The sequence below is a fragment of the Cebidichthys violaceus genome, unplaced genomic scaffold (assembly GCF_023349555.1).
Source record: "Cebidichthys violaceus isolate CVI_PGR_0920_01 unplaced genomic scaffold, fCebVio1.0.p SCAF_2, whole genome shotgun sequence".
Taxonomy (NCBI): domain Eukaryota; kingdom Metazoa; phylum Chordata; class Actinopteri; order Perciformes; family Stichaeidae; genus Cebidichthys; species Cebidichthys violaceus.
In genome coordinates this window covers 17037449-17057809 of record NW_027176372.1, presented here as the reverse complement: position 1 = coordinate 17057809, position 20361 = coordinate 17037449, and the positions used below count along the sequence as shown (strand labels likewise).

At 42.9% G+C, this 20361-nt stretch overlaps 1 protein-coding gene across 1 annotated transcript; it reads left to right on the top strand.

Annotated features, from left to right (window-relative positions):
• Nucleotides 1-634: 634 nt before the first annotated feature.
• clcf1 (cardiotrophin-like cytokine factor 1) lies at nucleotides 635-13021 on the top strand. Its single transcript, XM_068715469.1, has 4 exons — nucleotides 635-690; nucleotides 9369-9523; nucleotides 10148-11264; nucleotides 11352-13021. The coding sequence occupies exons 1-4, from the start codon at nucleotides 672-674 to the stop codon at nucleotides 11483-11485; spliced, it is 1425 nt and encodes a 474-aa protein (XP_068571570.1). The 5' UTR covers nucleotides 635-671; the 3' UTR covers nucleotides 11486-13021.
• Nucleotides 13022-20361: the final 7340 nt, after the last annotated feature.

Here is a 20361-nt window from a genome sequence, read left to right as displayed (position 1 = left end):
CAGATAAGATAAAGAGAGAATGTAATTCCTGATTTTCAGGATGATTTGAGAGTCAAAGGGTTGCCGGGTCCTCCCGGCCTGCAGTGATCGGATCTAGCGAGACTCGCACCTTATTAAAGGGAAGCGGATTACAGATCAAACGGCCGCCGTCAGATCGCGTTCAGGAGGATGACGAGCGGAGAGAGACAGATATGAGTTGTGACAAGTCCCGTGGTGCAGTGGCTCTGTCAAGTTGAGCTGTGATACGTCAACCCGGTGAATCACCAGCACCGAGGAAGAAGACAACGAAACAAGGAGAGACGAGGATGGGGAGGAAGGGGAGGAAAAGGAGAAAGGGGGAGAAAGGGAGGAGGTAGGCGGAGGTACATAAAGGCTCCACCGTCATTCAGTCTGTCACACAGACCACACACGCCAAGTCAGCGGAGCATCAAGGTTTAAACCTCCTCCTCTAATCAATACGATTTGATCGACATCACCTGCATTTTTCACTCCAGTTCCTCCAGAGTTGTGTGAGGAAGGAGAACAGATCTGATTGATGAAAAGTTTCTAGACAGCGAACTAATCTACAAAAGGAAAAGAGACATTATTATTGGTTTATTTCAGCTCTTAAAAAATTCACCAGTGGATGAACTTGTGAGAGCGAACTGAACGGAATAAAAGGATTGGGATAAATGAAAATGCTTTGCGGAGGTAAGTCCAAATACTTTTTTTATGGGAGTTAAAAAAGAGAAAGAAAACATTTATGTGCTGTCATCATCATCATCTGTCCTCCTCTAATAATTACGATATTATTATTTTTTTGCAATTTTTCTGTCGTTCCTCGATATTGAGATTTATTTTTTCGCAAATCCAATAATTTAGTAAATTGTGAAAAATTCTGTATGCAGACAATACGCCATGTGTTTGCTGTTTTTGCACACTTAAATATTATCCTATCTTGTGGTTTATTTGGGCATTGTGCAGCTAAAATGTAAGTATCTAATTACAAGCATGCTCTTATATTCCACTCAAATTGTTTTTGTTATCCACGAAAAAAAAATTGAAAAAGTCTTAAAAATGATTTTATTAATTTCTGTTTTAAGCATCCCAACTTAGTTTGAACATGGATGTAGATCATTTCTTTGCATTAGAAGATTTATGATGAAGAAACTGGGTTTGGGGGCTCATCAGCAAATCTCAAAGGTTACCAAATAAATAATATACAGAAAACAAATTGCATATCGAACAGACTTGTTCAACACAGAAGCTAACTTTTGTTAGTTTTAGAGATTTTATCTTGTTTATATTTTTTAAAAAAATATGAAGGGAGGAATGTGAGATTAACAGACAACAAAGAGAGAGAGTGAAAGGACTGAAAGAAAGTGTGTGTGTGTGTGTGTGTGTGTGTGTGTGTGTGTGTGTGTGTGTGTGTGTGTGTGTGTGTGTGTGTGTGTGTGTTAAAGAAAGAGGGGGGGGGGCTGCCTCTCATTCACAGTAAAAAATGACAGGGGTTGAGGAGGTCAGAGGCAGCTAAAGCCCCTGTCTAGTTAGCTGTCAGTGATATGAGAAAGTACATGATTCACGTTAGTCAGGGTGTGAGCACGTGCACACACACACACACACACACACACACACACACACACACACACACACACACACACATACATATACACACATTTTTTCCCCTGGGACTGGTGCGGCTGCTGCTCCATGTCTATGAAAGGAAGGAAAAGGAGGTGAAAGAAAGACAGCACAGAAGGATGGCTGCGTGATGAAATGATGCGCTGAACTGAAGATCACCAAGTTCCTCTTTTCCTCCGTCTCTCTCCCCCCTCTCTCTCCACTCCCGTCACCCTCCCTCCCTCACTCTCCTCTAGGTGGTCACACCATGAGGCCAAATTTGCTGATGGCCGGCCGGTTCACATGACGTGACCACCTACAGACGGGAAGAGCGCAGAACAAACTGCTGCTCCCTCTGATACTCAGAGCAAATAAATACACAGAGGGCTCAGCTGTTGAAGAACATGCTGCCTTTGACACACACACACACCTCTCCAGGTATAAACAAAACCACATATTTTCACACATGTTTTTTCCCTTTTAAATACACACAACCTTTTCTGTCTTTCTCTATCTCTAACACACACACACACACACACACACACACACACACACACACACACACACACACACACACACACACACACACACACACACACACACACAGATGCAGACACACACAGACAAGGCCTGTTATTGCTGGGAGGGTTGAATTAGTGTCGGTGTGTTTCAGATAAAAGCGTTAGTGTGTGTTGGACCAGCGAGCTAAAACACACCCTCCAAAAGGAGGAAACAAAGGAAGAGTGAAAGGAGAGAGAGAGAGAGAGAGCAGGGGATGTGGAAAAGAGAAGAAAAAGTGAACCTTTCACATCTTTTGATTCGCTCAGCACCATCCTCAATTCTTCACGGTATATATATGGATGTCAGGAGGATTTGTGGAGGTGGGGGGGAGGCTGTGTGTGTGTGTGTGTGTGTGTGTGTGTGTGTGTGTGTGTGTGTGTTGGGGTGAGAGAGCGTAAAGAGAGGTAGAGACAGATAAAAGTAAATAGAGGGAGAGAGAAGGGGAGAGGAACTGGCGGTAGAGGGGTTAATGCAGTGCAGATTCCCGATTGACAGAAGTTAGCAGCACCCAAAGGGAAAGAGAGAGGAGAGAGTAGGGGGAATGATATAAAATGAGTCGGTCACGCTTTGAACAGTTACACATGCTGTTTACATTTTTCCCAAATTAACATGGCCCCTCGCTTCAGAAAACTCTCCCTCTCTCTCTCCCCTCCACCAACTCCTTTTCCTCTCCCTCCTTCCTTTTAAATCCTCTCTTCTTCCTCCTTCTCTCCTCTGTCTCTATCCTCCAAGACCCCAAAATATCTCTCCTCATTCTCCTGATTCAGATCCTTATTACCACAATGTAAAATACTCTCAAGTCCCTCATTTATTCATGTTGTATGATCAGCTAAATATCTTAAAAGCATCATTATCGGAAGTTAATTTTAAGTTTTACTCCTGGGAAGTTTAAATGGTTGTACAACAATGCATCATTTGAAATGCTCATTTTAAAATGCAAAGTAACTCACTGCAATTCTCAAATAGTATAAAGTACAACATTTTCCTGGTAAATTTTGTTGAAGTACAAAGAAAATCGTCAAAAAAACATTGATGATGAGCAGATAACGTTATTAGTAATCTCCAGAAGGGAAATGAGTTTGGTCGCTTCCACACATTAACCAATAACAAAAGATACACAAGTAAACAGCTCGGCAGACAACATATAAAAAGACATACTGCCACAACAGTAGTAAACCAAGACATATGTGTAGCTCAGGAGCCCATGCCACTAAATTAAAAGAAAAAATATTTATACAATAAATAAATGAACATTTAAAAAGACCAAAACTGATGCACCTAAATAAATTGATCAGTAAAACAGGTGATAAATATGAAATAAAACATTTAACAATAAACAAGGGCAAATAGTTTACATATTTAAAAAAAATGTCATACTTGACAAACTAAATGCACCTTGAAAAAATGTCTTAAACATTGAATCCATTTTCAGAATAGAAGTTATTTTATTTTCTGTCGACTGACAATTATTTTACTAATTTTTTCATCTCTACACTACCTCAGAGCTGTAAGTACATTACTTTGTTTCTTTCCTACTTTCTGTTAAACGTAGTGACAGAGCAGAGACTTTGAAATTCAATCTTGTCTGATTCTATTTTGAGGTATTATTCAGGAAAAAACCATGAGGTGCAGATCGGGAGTAGCTGGGGACATTGGGGTGGGGGTGGGGGTTACCACTTAAATTTCGGTTTAAGTGGTAAATTAAAAACCGAAGGTCTGAAAAGGGGGAAGGAGGGGGTGAAAAATGTAGATGGAGGGAGCGAGTGGAGCCAATTAGTGAAAGGAAGAGAGGGGAACGGTAATTAGGGAGAGAAAGGAAGGAGACTTTAAAAAGGAGGTTTGATGTTTCAGGAAGATTTAGGGGGAGAGGGGGACCGATAAAGGGACAATGAAAATTGAAACCAAACATGGCGATAAAGCTTGAAACGATTGGAATTCACGGATTAAAAAAGAATGCATGGATGGATTGGTTTATAAGGTGAAGAGGGAGACAGACACCGGGCTGAGAAGGGGAAGTAAACAGAGGACATTGAGTTTACGACCAGTGAGACATAGTTTCACAGAGAGTTTCTGGGCATAAACAACAATTTTATTGGATTTTTTAATTGTTTTCTTTTGTCTTTGTTTTTTTGGATCATTGATGTTGTTTGGCTACCTCAGTGTCTGTCCAATGCCAAGAGGATCAATTTTAAATTCTGTATGAACAAACTCCAGAGGAAGGAATTTCATGGGACAAGAGATGGGAAAATGTCTTTGTTTATATGCATTTATTCAGGATAAGGTTGTGCATACATGGATCTCCAGTGCACAATCTGGTGTGTGTGTGTGTGTGTGTGTGTGTGTGTGTGTGTGTGTGTGTGTTGAGTTAGTGAAGGAATGCACATTTGATTGAGTACAGACTGCACATAAATCTGGCCTTTAACTGTACACAGACACAACACCGACCCTGACCCCAGACTGTCAAACCCACCCCCCTCACCCAACGCTTGTCTCCATCCACTTCCACTGTGGCTCCATCCCTCACACCGATGTGTCGATGTGTGCATGTTTTTTTTGCCCCTGGTGTCCGGCACAGGTGTGTTTATGAGAGGGCAGAATTGCCACTTGGTACAGTACCACAGAATAATTAAATAACTATGCAAGAGACAAACAAGTCCTCTGAGTTTGACTTCGATGAGTCTTTTCTGTCAACAAAGCCACAACGAGCCTCAATGAGCCTCAGTGAGCCTCTGGCTCCGTCTCTGACAAGATAGCTACATGATGACAACAAATGTGCAAAACAAGGCAGCGGACGATGAACATTCTCAGAAAGACACTTAAATTAAACACTTAAAAAAAAATGGAAACAAATAACAAAAAGTAACATTCTTGATCTTGGGAACACAAATCTGTGATAAACTATCCTGAATATCAGGTTCACTTGCTAGTTTCTTCTGGAGCGTTCAACCATGTCCCCTTTCATCTAATGAAAATGTTTCAGGTGTCGTCAGGTCTTTGGTTGGTGACACCACTGAAGAAGAGTCTGGGATACGATTAAAAACTCTGGAAAAAGCTAGTAGGTGCTTGAGTTTATGATGCATTCACACCCAGTGATAGCCAGATCATTTAATTTGCCTAAATACGCAGTTTGGAGATGAATCAGATTAAATCTGATTTACGGGTTGAATCTAATTCAAATCAAATTTAGAGATGCGTCTCCCGACTAAGATTAAATTCAAATCTGTCTTTTAAATCACTTACAACACGGCATTTAACGTGCATGTAGCATGAAACATGGCTGGATACATCAGTTCTTTGTCTAATGTCGTCTACAATTGTCCTCTGTTGTGGAAGAGGAGTCCTGAATAATGACTAGACAACACTAAAGAGTGAGGAGTGAGAGGGCGTAACCTGCAGCATGTTGTTTTTTGGTTCTGGAAAACACACTGTGGTTCCAACATTTTGTTCCAGAATCGGGCTGCATTGCTTGATTAATGTTAAATCATGTCATAGTCTTACAATGTAGGCTCACCAAAAGTGAGGCATGACAATAAACTGTAGTCATCCTAAGCGCTGTTGCACTGGAAAACGTAACACTTAAACATCTAATTTGGGCCTGATTCTAACATCTTCTGCATGATACTGATGTTTTCTTTCTGTTTAAGACTTCTTTCAAGTGGTTAGAGCAATGAAGGGCAACCTCTTTTGGCTCTGGAGCCAGTTTTTCCTGGACCAGACTGGAGAGATTAACTTGCACATGGTTTTCCCACAATAACCAAATTCTGTTTAAGCGCTTGTTTAAAAGCTCAAGTGGTGGTGCATGTTGGAAAAGATGAACTACTAGTCCTCTTGGATGGAGGCAACGCCCACAAACACTGGGTCACTGGTTTACCAAAACCCTGTCTGGAGTGTAAATGCCAAGTATGTTACAAGGCTCATTTTGCCCCTGAATGCAACCTCGCACCCTATAATTCAACTCTGAACCCTGACCCTGCGCTGAAGTTTAGTTTTGACCTATTAGGAGCTCAGAAGCTCCGGCGCCCAAACCTCATGTTGAGCTCTGCAATGCAGATGGCAGCCAGACTCCAGAGTGCCAGATCTGACTTTAAAACCAGCGAACAAACCGTAGTTAAAAATATGATCTGTTGTGAATAATGGAGCTTCCCCGTGTGTGCATAATATGTGAAACCCCTAATGGGTATGTGTGCCAAAATATGTTTCACACACACATAAGCGCACAGAGGCGGGTCATGGTCGACCGTTGTAGGGAACCCCTGTGTAGCTGTAATGCAATCCTCCCACGGAGAATGTTCTGGTTTCAACCCTGCCCCGCGGAGTGTGCTTCCACTGCCAGGTACACAGCCCTATACGCCTGCAGGGCTCCCCTTGAAGTCGGGCTATATGCCGACTACAATGTATATTGCTCAATGTAATGTTATATAACAGCAACTTGGCCCTGTTTGTGTTACCTCAGTTTACTGGTACAAAAGAGCGGTTGTTTTAAGCCACAGCGGAGGATGCTTTTAGACATGTCAGCGCTCAATCACAACAAGAGGCATTCACGTCTGGCAATCATCTCCCAACATGTGGCTGCAGACGAAATGAATGTTTGGAACAGTTTGGGTTGATTTTTGCCAAGGAGAATTTTGTGTCTGCGTCCCAGGCTCCTTTTTTTTGGGTACCTGTTTATTCCGTCTGAATGGGACCCTTGTTGCTTGTGTGTGTCCTTTTCCTTCAGGGCTGTTTACTCAGAGATGTCGTGTTGATTTCGGGGTGTTTTGATGCTAACGGTGGAGGAGCCTGATGAGCTCCAAATGTTCAGGCGTCGCTGAAAGATGCTTATTGCTTCTGACAGGTGATGAGGATTTTGAGGGCGAGGAGATCGGTGAGGGCTTGGCAGACGGGGGTTGTCCCAGTTGACTGGTTTCAAGGTGTGTGTGGGAGCATGTGGGAGTGCTCCAACCACAGTGTTGTAGAGAATATTCTGGGGAAAAGCTTTGATGTAGCCGACAACTCAGGGTCAACAGTGGAAGAGCTACCAGCCATTAATGAGGCAGTTCTTTTGCCTTTTAAATCAATCAGTTGTTTGTTCAGGTTTTGTCCGTGTCACTCCGATGACAAGCATTTCTAATCCTGTTTTAATTTCAAACTGCCGGTTTCCCAATCTGTCATTCAATCCTTCAAGTCAATTTATGAGTAAAACTTCAGCGAGCTTGAGCTTGTTAGGCTAAAAATGTCATGACAGTTACTTGTTGTTACCATGTCTTCATTGGAATTTGTAACATAATCAAAGGAGCTAACGTCAATGTATTCTGATGATTTGCTTTCTTTCTGATCACTCTACATGTTTGGGTAAAGGCAAATAAGACAAACACCTAAATATTAAATAAATAGGTTTAATAGATTTTCTTCAGTGACACATTTTGTAATGCTCACTGCAATTACAACAGATTTTAAGCAGCACATAAAGTTTCTAACCAACCTGTGCATACTGATGCGACAAGTAAGCGGTTAAGTCAGAAGAAAAAGGTGTTGACTGTTTTAGGCCAGAATTTGTTTTCCTAGAACCGCTGAATACGTGTTGAATGTTTAAACCATTTAATTTTCATCCTGTGGGGCCCGTTGTGATGGATAGGGAGAATACAGGGAGAGAAGGAGAGCTAATCGGGGTAAATTGGCTGCTGTTATTTCCCCCCGAGGCAGAAAATAGATAAAAGCGTTGGGAGTAGAGAAGTGGGGAGGAGAAAGGTATGATGACAAAGGAAGGAAAGAGCGCAGTGACTAGTTTGAGAGGAGGGAGGGATTAAATTGATGAAGCAATGAGAGGCCCGAGGTGAGTCAGAGAGAAAGTTGACACACATTGTGCAACACATATTTCACACCTGTTGTACAGCAGCATGTTTTGCCCATAATTACAAGCATGAATCACTGCCTACCGTCTGGGTGTCAAAAGGATGAGAGAGTGCAGAGAGGATGGAAAAGGATGACGGAGAACAGAGACGAACAAAAGACATGTGTATCGCGCTCGAGCGAAGGGCTAAAGACGTGTCGAGAGAGAGAGAGAGAGTTAGAAAGTTAAGGAGGGAGTGTGAAAGTGAAGGTGTGCAGAGACAGCAAGCAGGGGACGAAGAGAAGTGGACGTACATGAGGTCCCTTAATGTTGAAAACCACCTTTCAGCTCCAATTTTCTCTGCTTGAAATCAGAGACAAGGGGACTAAAAGGTTTCCAGTGTTACAACCCCCCCCCCCCCCCCCCCCCCTCACACTCACACACACACACACACACACACACACACACACACACACACACACACACACACACACACATCATTGTATACACTTACGGCGATGTGAATTTCATCCACATATAAAATTACGGCCACAAACATTCTCACAAACACTCACACAGTAACATAAAACACCTACACAAACACTCCGAAACCCAAACAAGAAGTCCACAGCAAACATACAACTGATACAAACACATTAATGTTTGTGATTGTAAAGAAAGCCACATGTGTTGTTGGGATATCAGTCAGGAATGAACATGTGTGTATGTGTGTGTGTGTGTGTGTGTGTGTGTGTGTGTGTGTGTGTGTGTGTGTGTGTATGTGTGTGTGTGTGTGTGTGTGTGTGTGTGTGTGTGTGTGTGTGTGTGTGTGTGTGTGTGTGTGATTAAGCGGCTGTTTGCCTGACATTCTGGTGCATTGAACATAGGAGCCATTTGTCTGACTCTCTGAAGCTATTAAGTGAGGTTTTATTTGAAGCCAGAGTAAACCTCCGACAGCCAGAAACCTCTAAAGTTAGATTGGAAACGGAAAAAGCTTTATTGGCAGTGTCAGATGACTCTAACCTGGCAGTATGTAAACAGACAAGGCCATCACCATAGAGACAAAGAAATAAACCAGAATATTGTAAAAAAAATAAAAATCCTATAAACAGTGTGGCGGTGCGGCGACCAGAGCGACGTTTGGAAACTGTAGCTGGATGTGATTTTTGTCTGTTGAGCTCTCAAATCATCATATTAATTAAAAACCAAACATTCAAGTTATGTATTCACCAAATGTCTGAGAAAATAATGGCTGAGATAAATTTCACCTCCTTGTTATGATTGCAAATACCTCTGCAGTGTGTGTTAATTATCACTTGGACACCCATGACGCCAGTGTCCTTAAAGAAACATCTCATACTGTCCGTCTGAGTTTTAATCATTTTTAATTTCTCCACAGCGCATCAACACCAGCTCATCTTGCTATTGGCTGCTGCCATGGCGTCGGCCCTGGATTCCTCACACAACCTGGCCAGTGAGAGGAGTTCGATAGAAAGCACGTACGAGCTGACCAAATACCTGGAGTATCAGCTCAAGGAAATCAAAGACATATACGTGAGTCATCTTTTGTAACCATTCTGTTTCAGAGTTCCCATTAAAGCTTTTATAATAACAATGCATCAATGTCAAGAACATGAAAACAATGTGACAACTTCAAAGCTCACTCATGGTCAACCTGCAGAGAATTATCACCTGAATCCGCAGCTCCTCTCTGCTGTATAGCGGGTTTCAGCTCTCACCGTGTTGCTTTCAAAAACAGAGCTGAAAGACGGTTGATGTTGGACTTAGCCAAACTAATTCGGAAGAGAAGATAAAGCCAAATTGCAAAGTGATTGTTGTACAAATCCATCACAGTTTAGAAGTTCACTTCCTGGTTCAACTTTGATCAACTGTACTTGACCTACCACAGTTTTACTGTATACTGATGTATTATTACAGTCATGACAGGATCACTCACTTTCAGTTTAAACTCCAAATAAAGTTGTTTAGATAATCTAGCTAAACTGTTGGCTCATTGACAACCTGTCTGATCTTATGTTTCTGGACTTGGTCAACTTCCCAGTAGCAAAGAAGCTGTAGAAAGTGTTATGATGAATGCCCAAACTAAACAGATACTAAGAAAGTATTATCCATTACATCTTCTCATTCTTTCGTCTGATTTGTGTACATCTCCTGCAGCTGACCTACCTAGGCCCTCCATTCAACGAGAAAGACTTCTCCCCTCCTCGACCCAACAGTACCGCTCTGTCCTTGCCCAGCGCCGCCACCCGCCTGGAGCTGTGGCACGGCCTGGAGAACCAAGCTCGGCTCGCCCAGAACCAGAAGGCCTACTCTGTCCTGCTGGCAGCAGTCAGGGAGTTGGCCCGCTCCACCCTCTGCCCCTCCCTCAAGACCTCCCTGCTGCACTTTTGCACAGGCCTTGACGGGCTGCTGGGCTCTATATCTGCACTGATGACCACCCTCGGTTACGCACTTCCTCTTCCATCTGCTAACATGGGGAGTAACGCTGGAGAGCTGCAGTACCCTCTGAGGGGGACAGGGGGCGAGCGACCTGCTCCACTGATGAGCCAGAGCCTTTATAGGTCCAGAGCCGGGACAAGGACAGAGTCCGGTCAGCGTAACAACCAAAAACGGAGCGGGAAGACGGTGGTCAGAGGAGAGAGGGAGTACGGCGTCGCCGTAGACCTGGTGGACAAAAGGAGAGGGAGAGAGGGGAGGAGAGCGGTCACGACGGCAGCTGGAGGAGGGACTGGCGGATCGAGGGAGAAGGGAAGGGGAGAAAGAGGGAAGAGAGTGAGGAGGGAAGAGCCGGAGAGCGGGAAATGGTCTGCCAGCGAAGAAGATAGAGTAGGGGAGGAGGAAAATGAGGAGCTGGAGGGAGAGGTAGGTGAGGAGGGATGGAGGAGGAGGAGGTTGTTGAGTATCAACGAGGATGGAGAGGAGAAGGAGAGGCAGCCTCCACCCAGGGTAGAAGTGTCGTATCCGGGCACAGACAGCTCCAGCTCTTTTGGACCACCGAACATCCAGACCCACAACAATCAATACAGCTACAACCTGAACTCACGTCACACAGACACACTAAGAGAAGAAGATGGATTTATTGTGGAGGGACGAAGAGGGTTAAAGGTGGAGGAGGAGAAGCAAACAGACATGGAGGCCCCTTACTCCACTTTTCATCATCAGCGTCGGCCTCCTCGCTCCCTCCTCACTCCCACCCTCCAACCTCCTCTGTCCACCCTCTCCTTACTCTACCAGTTTGGAGCAGGCGAGGAGCACACCCTCCTCTCCCAGCCGGTTCCTCTGTCTTTACAAAGGGGCACCTCCCTCCTTTCGCCTCCTCTGAGTCCGCTCCTTTCCTCAGCCTCCTCTGCCTCCTCCTCGCTGTTGTCGGTGCGGCCGACAATGAACGACTTTGCCCGGAAGGTCGAAGGGTTTTGGATATTGAGGGAGCTGCAGAGTTGGCTGTGGCGGTCGGCGAAGGACTTTAACCGCCTCAAGAAGAGACTCAGAGGCTGAGACATGGAGACACACAAGTGCAGTATTTGTGGGAACAAATTGAGAGCTTAAACAGACAAAAGCACATTAACACATTCATGCTTAACTCATTCATTCATACCGTACTGGAATGAGTGAATGAAGGACGATTTGGCAGGTCATCAGATGCGCTAATGGAATATAAAGCCAACACATTACCAGCACTGTCACCCGCCTGATGCACATAGTAGCTCATTGAGCAAGAAACACTGAGACTGGGCTGAGTTACCAGACTTCACGGCTCATAGATTAACAGAAATACCACTGTAGGTGGTTAGACACACACACACACATACACACACACACACACACCGCACACAGGGGGTCGGCCGAGTGACATGCAGAGAGACAAACAGTGCAGCCATTGAATGAAAACTGATTCAGTGACCTCCAGATGTGTGAATCAGCAAACTTTCTCTAAAGAAAGAAAACTAGTGAATGGGTGAAAGACAAAAGGAGAGGAGGAAATGACCAGAGGGATGAAGAGGAGGAGAGGAAGAGGCAAGGGGAGCAAGACGGGAGGAGACGTGAGTCAGGGGATGAGCACTGGAAATAACGGGCAGAGGGGTTTTGCTGAGTAATCAGAAGTCGGCTGGTCAGTTACAGTAACTCTACAACAGCGCTACACATACTGTCCAGACAGAGAGGTGGTCAAACACACACACACACACACACACACACACACACACACACACACACGAACACACTCATTTGTGCCACTTTTTAATGATTTTACTCCATAGCAACAAAAATATTTAACTTAAAATGTTTTAGAATGGAATAATTTCCCCTAAAAATACCACAGTTTTGTGTTTTCTGTAGAAGTAGTTCAACATTTTGGGAAATACACATATATTCTTTCTTTCTGAGAGTAAAATGAGAAAATCAGCACCACTTTCATGTTTGTACACTAAACTATGAAGATGGTAAGGTTAGCTTAGCATAAAGACTGGAAACAGTTGTTCTGACAAAACCCACCTTCAGCGCCTCTAAACTAATCAACATGTAACATCTTGTTTGTTTAATCCTGACAAAAACCAAAGGGCAAAATTCACATGTTGCAGTTTTGGATACATATTGTTTTTAGCCAAGAAACAATCTGGCACATAAAACTATAAAACTACTAATGTGTGCTCATTTTACACTCGTACTGGACAGATGGTTGTGGCATGTAACCCCCTCTGTCATGTCATGTTGTGTCGGGGTATGTGTATTTAACATGTAACATTCATATCCAACAGACAGATATGAGAGTGGAAATAAATCTTCTCTAACTCTCACAAAGAACGTAAAAAAGTAACTTCACACTCACACACAAAACATTGGACACATTGATGTGAATCTTTTGTGACTTTTAAACATGAAATCAGACACTTTCTTCTTTGGCAACTTACAGATGACATATTTTCTTTTCCAGAATAAATCAATGTCTCTACAATGTGGCTTGGATGATGTGGCTAAAGGTTATGGATCATATCTCTATAATATTTATTGAACAAGATGTTTATTTATTTTTCTCCGCGGTGTGAATATACTGTATTGTAACTCAAGAGAGAATAAATACTAGCTTTTGTACAGAGTGTGGTGTTATTGGTCTTTTGGGAGCCCATTGGGAGGGGAGACAAAAAAAACAACAAATGCTTATGGGATTTTTGTTTGCAATGGTTTTAGTTTTATAGGGATGGTTTCGGGTGATTGGCACAAGGGGAGAGGAGTTTGGGGTCGGGGAAACAAAGGCTGGCTCACATTCATGACAAAAAGTAGAGCAAGAGAGGCGGGGTATGAGAGAGTTTTTATTTGTCTGTCCTGGTGAAAATTTACGATCTCTCATTTTTCCTTTCATCTCTCTCTCTTCCCTCCTCCCACTTTGCTTTCTTTTCTCATCACACTATCTCACGAAGCTCCTCTTCCCCCCAAAAACATCTCTCTGACCTGTGACAGTGAGGGATTTACATGAAACAGGCACAGGTACAAACACCCCCCCCCCCATAATCCCACCAACCGCCTGCCTCTCTTGTTGTGTCTGTGTTTCAAAGCCGCCGCGCTCCCTTTTCTCTGTCACTGCCTCTGCCTCTTATTGTTTTTGCTTTTGTCTACCACACACCGACTCTTATATCACTTCCTCGCCTGTTACCTTTTTTTCCTTATTCATTTGGCTTTATTTCTCTGGACTGCTTTTTTCCCCCCACCTGCTCTGCAGCTCACTGGCTTCCTCTCCTCGCCCGAGGCCAGATAGGATCAATGAGAATCTCCCTTCCATCACCTTCGAGGTACACACCTGCATACAACAGCACACGCCCGCCCTGACACACACACACACACACACACACACACACACATACACACACACACACACACACACACACACACACACACACACACACACACACACAAATGTGGAACCATGTGCTGACAAACAACGGCCCACATGAACCTTGAAAAGCAGCATTAGCTGAGCAGGAAGTGACTTATATTGGAGGTTGTCTGTGTCAACGCTGACACATCATCACACACACTCTCACTAAGTGGGGGAAAGGGTTAACGCTGACAGAGACGTGACTTAACACACACACACACACACACACACACACACACACACACACACAAACACACAAGACGCTGTATGTTTTTTACATTCAGTAAGCAAAGACTGAGAAGCCGCCAGTAGTCAACAAAGGCAGCTTTGTATAGTCTGTGTGTGTGGGTTTGTTCTGTGTGCGTGTATTGTTGTGTGGGCTTGCAAGCGCAGCACGTGTGTGAATCATTATCTCTATGTGTCAGAACTTCATTGGAATGAAGCTTGTCATGCGTAGCTATCTAACAGCCATCACTCAGCATTGTCTCCGTCTCTCTCTATCTGTCAGCTAAGCACAGACAAATTGCTGTAACTAATACGTAACAGGATTGCCAAACCCCGTTCGTATGACTCAGCTGGCGAGTCCCGCGATAATAACGGATACTGTCAGTGACAGGCATCGACATTATTGGCTTGTTCGGTCTATCAGGCAGCTGCTGACAGAGAAAGGCTCTGCTGCTCAGAAAGGCCCGTCTGATGACCTCCAGAGGAGTCGACGCGCTCGCCATCTTGTTGGAGAACTTTGATTTGCTCTTGGAATGCACCTCTTCTGCTCTTTTTTTCTTGCTCAATCGCTCCACACTCCAAGAAAAACAAAAAGATTTCGTGAAATTCTTCCATGTCCAGTGCTATGGTGCCATATTGTTTTTTTTTTTTATTATTCCACGCATTTGTCTTCACAGTCATAACCTGGCACCTACAGTTTATTACCCACAATGCAACTCAACTGCCAATACTTCAGTACTTTGTGCAATTTTTGAGACTTATACGTTATTAAATATGTCTGACTAAATGTCATAGATAAGAATGAATTACAAGCATTTCGGTAAGAACATCTAATCGTAAGTAAAACAGCAATAATAATCTGAAGCTAAAGATTATGCTTTGTAGACAGTCTAAAAATATTCAGCAGTCCACTGAGTCAATTTTGAAGGAGCTTGGCGACTGTAGTATCGTCTTATTTTCCTAGTTTTAATGATGAGGCAGCTTTAATTTGTTAAAGCTCTGATTCATGCTGCCGAAAGTCTTCTCCTCCACAGTGGTATTAAAAAGGAGACTATATCTAATAAAGAGTGACGGCCAGAATCTAAACCAAAACTATATTTTATCTATGTGGAAGACTCGCTTGTTTTTATGTTGAGAAACATTGAAGATATCATGAAACAAAAACCTAAAATAAGTTGCTAAAAGCGGTTTTGCGTGTACATTGTAAGTGCTTGGATGCAGAGGTAAAACACCTGTTAACACTTAAGAAGTGGCTCAGTGCTCGTGTTGGGAATCACAGAATAAATGTTGTATTATAGAAAGTAACAAAAGTAGCCTGGTTTAAATGCCATGAAATGTACCGGAGTACACTTTCTCCTTCAAAACACCTGAAAATATAAATTAACAACTATAGTAATGATACATCTGTCAATAGGCCAAACAAATGAAGAATATAAGGCCTATCAAGGGTAATTTTTCTTATACCCTGATAATATTCAGCATGATTTTTGTGTTGCGTGATCATAGTGGTGTGTGTGAGATCTCTGACCAAGCTCCCAAAAAGCCGTGTATGCCTTTAAGATTCACAAATACGCTCGTTTTCAGACTTCCTCTTCCTCCCCGTCTGTCTCTCTCCTACTTATCCTTTTTTTTTTTGGTCTCCCAATCTTTTCTCCATATGTCTTTCTGCCTTCTCTCACCGTGTCCATCCATATGCCATCCTCTCTCTAACTGCACGTGCAGCCATTTTGTGTCATTTCTTGTCCCTTTTGCTTCATTTTCACCCCATGTGTCCCTTTTTGTCTGCTACAATCAAACCCTTTCAAGCTTTCCTCAAATTCCCTCGGCCACCCCCGCGTCCTCTCCCTCTTTTTCCATCTGTCTATCTCCTCGTCTCCTCTTCCCTCTCTGTTCTGCTCACCTGCAGCACATAAAAATTCCTCTTTTCTTTCTCCAGAGGATTGTTCAGTCGCTTTGGGATTTACAGCATTCCTCTATGCTTTCTCTCCCTCTTTCTCTCCATATCTGTCTCCCCCCGTTTCTCTCTGTTTTGGCAGCACTACACAGCGTTTCATTCACATCTTCTCCTTTGTCTTCTTAACACATTTGTATCCCTCTTTAAGCCCCTCTGTGTTTTCTTTCTACATCCTTCCCTGTCCGTATAATAACACATACTAATCCTATACCTGTCATTTCCATGACCCCACCTTAATTTTATTTTTTACTCAGTAGCACCCGCTGTACCTGCCCCACCTGGCCTCTCCCTCCTGCTGGGCTTCTGCCATGAGCTGAAACATCCCGCCTCCACTTACTTAGCTGGAGGGTGCAGGGTTGGGCTGCCGCTTCTCACCGCCGTTTTTATTTTTTTTGGATAAGGATAAGGGGGGGGGGTTGGTGGAGGTGGAGGGGGTGGAGGGGGTGAAGGGGCGCTCCAGGGCCCGGGGCCTGAATGAGGATGATTTATGAGTTAATCAATTGGTCGTCCGTGTGAGTGAGCAAAACCACAGAGGTGTGTGAGCTCTTTCATGTCACTGTCTGTGCTTGTTGACTTAGTCCCTTAGGAAAACACCGGGAGCTGTCATTGCCCATGTTGCTCAGCTCCCCGACATGTTTTCAAAAGCAATTAGGGAGAAATGGGGCTTGGTGTTCATTCATCTGATGGTTGAATGGCTTGTATGGGTGGATGTTCCTGTACGGTTGTGTGGGCGTCTCACAGAAGACTTACCTCACCATGAAAAGTAGTGACATGACACATGTGCATAAGGTACATTTTGGCCTCAGAAACAAATGCAAGCTTTGATTTGGGACGTCAACTTATCAACATCCTATGGGTAATGTGACAGCAAACAACTTTCCAACATCACTTACACATCCAGTGGACTCAGAGCAACATCCTACTGGAATCATCTTCCTCACCACTGGTTGAAACTTATAATAAGGTGTTGACCAAACTGATTTAGTCTGTGAGCGCCTAAGAAAAATACCTTTGGCTCGTTCACTTGATAGATGATGAGAGATGATGTAAAAGACGTTTCCAGATTACTGTCAGGGACAACAGAGTGCAGATTTACATCTTTAATCACCTTAAACTTCATGTTCAGATTTGTTCCGCTTCAAGTTCAATAAAAACGTTTGATGAAATTGTTGCTCAGTTTGTTCTGAAGCTTGGTCAGCAAATCTAAAAATCCACCTATGACAAGACAAACTGTGTTGACTCTTCATGTTGTTTGTAAAACAGTTCAGACTCGGTGTAATCTTGAAAATCCGGTGTTTCAGCGTGAAAGAAGCAATGTGTGTTTTTCATGCAGTTTTGTGTATCTGCTGTGCTTGTGCTTTTCTTTCTCTTTATTTTTCTTCTTGCTTGTCTGCCAACGTTCGCATTTAACATATGCTTGTATGTGTATGTGGGGAAAGTGATGAAAAGAGAAAACGGCTACTTTAAAGGAGAGAGGAAGACTGCGAGAAAGCAGAGCCAGATGACAGACAGATGATAGAGCAGACGTTTGACGGCATCTAATAAGTCTGATAACTGACATGCATCCTGGCAAAAGCACAGTCGCACAAATTCAAAACAGAGGGGGGAAGTGAAACAGAGCGAGGTAAACACTCATCCAACACAGGGTATATCTCAGCACCTTTGTTCCCTGAGCCAAGCTATCCTGAGGTGATTCCAGCAGTTGTATCCAGGAACTTCCCTCTGCGCATTTGTTTTGCTCAATTTATGACAATCATATTCCTCCCCATCCCTCGTAAAAATTTCATTTATGATTAATGGTTGCAGTTGTGTGTGAGCGAAAATATATTTTTTTTCCTTTTTCTTTTCCCCTAGGCTTTGGGTGGGAGTCAATGAGGCGTTTTACATGTTGCTATGTTGCGGTCTACGTTACATCTTTGACGTGTCACGGTTTGTTAGAGACTAAAACGCCTGTTTTGGACCAGCTGTCCACCCACACCAGGAGAACTTTACAGTGCTTTGTCTCTCTCTCTCTCTCTCTCTCTCTCTCTCTCTCTCTCTTTCTCTCTCTCACACACACACACCTCTATCTGCGACCTGAAAATGGGAGAATGGTGCGAAAGGTAAATAGAAAGCTTTTAAACTGTCTGCGGGTCGCACAAAGACAGGAGATTATGGAAGAACTACAGACTCCCTCAGACATACACACTCAGTCGCACACTTGTTTTTGTCACTTAGGAAGAGACGTTGACTTACATTCATTCCCTGGAGACTTGCCATACAATCTCAACTCTACATGCCACAACCCCAAAAAATAACTCTAGGGATATTCTATATTTTTGTTATTGTCAACAAATCTAAAAAAAAAACAATATTGAATTTGACCTTCTAATAACCATTGTCTGTGGAGCCAAATCCGGATATCTTATTCCTCTGTTTCGTACACCTCTATTGTCTTAAAAACACAATGAGGCACACTGTTGCACTGGACTCATACAGCGGTTTGTGTGATTTCTTATGAGAAGTTATTTTGCATTTTTTACGAGTTCTTCTGAGAATGTCCAGCAACACGAGCGATCAGTGTGCCTGCCCCTGCAATGCAAAACCTGTTAGAGCACCAATGTGTATAAGTGTCTGGCTGTAAAATACTCCCCAACAAATACACAATTTTCTCCTGTTAGAGTAAAATTTGCTAAAAAAAATTGTAAATTCAAGCCTTTTTAAAGAATCAAAGAATATTTTTGTGATCTGTTTTTTAAAAGATTTGCATCTTCAGGAACAACCATCAGGCTTGGGGCTGTTGGCTTTTGGTCTTTTCATGGGATTTGTTGACAAAACCAGAAAACCAGAATATTGGAAGAATTTAACCAAAAACCTGAACTTTAAAATGTAATGGTTTGATTTTTTTAAAATCTGATTGTCTACAATGTGACACAGTATTTTGTTCTCATAACATGACTTATTACATTACAGTAAAGAACACAAACACAAAGACATTAATTCGTAGAATAATATAATTATTCTCACACCTCTACAATACACACCTGCACAGACACAACATACATTTGCTCAGACTCGTTCACAGCTTCCTCTTTTCTTCCTTCTAAAATTCTCACAAACACTAGACCATTTTCTTTTTCTTCTCCCACAGTGCACCATTTCAAAAGCGTAGGAAAAGGCAGAACCAAATATTTTCCCGTTCAAGGCCTGGAAAGTTCACAGTGCATATCTTTTTACGGTCCTCTTAAGAACCTCACGGTAATATAATACTATTTCTTCATTCTGTCACGCTGTCTGAGTTTTCATTTAATTCCTTTTTGGTCTTTCACCATTTGAGCACATTAAGACAAGACTGGACCAAAACAAACAAGACATGCTTGTGTCTGCCTGGAAGGAGGGACAAGGATGAGCAAGAAAGAAAAGTTTAGAAAAAGAGAGCTAGAATTCAGCTTTTTTTTCTCTTTCTGACCAGACGGATGAATGAGTCTGAACATTTTTGAATCACATCCTATTTGTGACACCAGTTTGATGTTTGACAGAGATCTGAACTCTCAAACCTGCAAAACCACCACACCACATTTCCAGAGGAGAGATTCCCACAGTTCTGAGTCTGTGTCTCTCAGTGCTGGCAGTTTGAATGCAGAAAGCTTTTACATCTTGAATATAAAAGCGAATAATCTCAGAGCTGCCATGCAAGTATTTACTGCTAGGAGCAAGAATATTCAAAGGGATCCAGAACAAGTTGTTTTGAATAAGTTTGTGCTTTCATGTTCGGTGTGCTTGGTAGATGGAACAAAGATCAGATGCGCTGGTCAGTTCCGCCCTGAGTTCCTCGGCTCTGTGTGACAGTCAAAGTTAATCCCTCGCCAAAGACCTCGGTGGGAGCCCAAATAACGAGCGACTAGAATGAGATTTTGTGCAACGTGCCCCGGCTTGATTGACACATTGTACAATCAAATCAAAGTGCTGACAGCTGGGACTTATTTTCCACAACTGTTGTGGTTTAGGGACAGAGGACCGAACCAATGGGAAAGCTAAATACAGAGAGACGCCGTAAAACAGAGACAGAGCTTGAAATACGGGTAAAGAAATGGGACTTCTTTTTTCCTAGACGTCACATGAGAGTGTTATATGGAGCTTGGGTGCTATTTGTTTTGTATTAGACTGACTGTTGTTATTTTTGACAGGGAGGGTGACTGAGTAGTAGGAAATTGATATTTACCACAGAGATGCACAGTTGTAGTAACAAAGTCTACAGCAGCAACAGTTAACAGAGCCACCAAGAAAGGCATTTTATTACAGCGCCTTCTTTCAGTTTAACATGAAGTTGTGTTAACAGCTTCA

Coding starts and splice junctions, on each gene's coding strand:
- clcf1 (XM_068715469.1), top strand. Junction 9,524..10,147: donor AGGAAATCAAAGACATATAC/GTGAGTCATCTT, acceptor CATCTCCTGCAG/CTGACCTACCTAGGCCCTCC. Junction 11,265..11,351: donor CACCCTCCTCTCCCAGCCGG/TTCCTCTGTCTT, acceptor CCTCCTCCTCGC/TGTTGTCGGTGCGGCCGACA.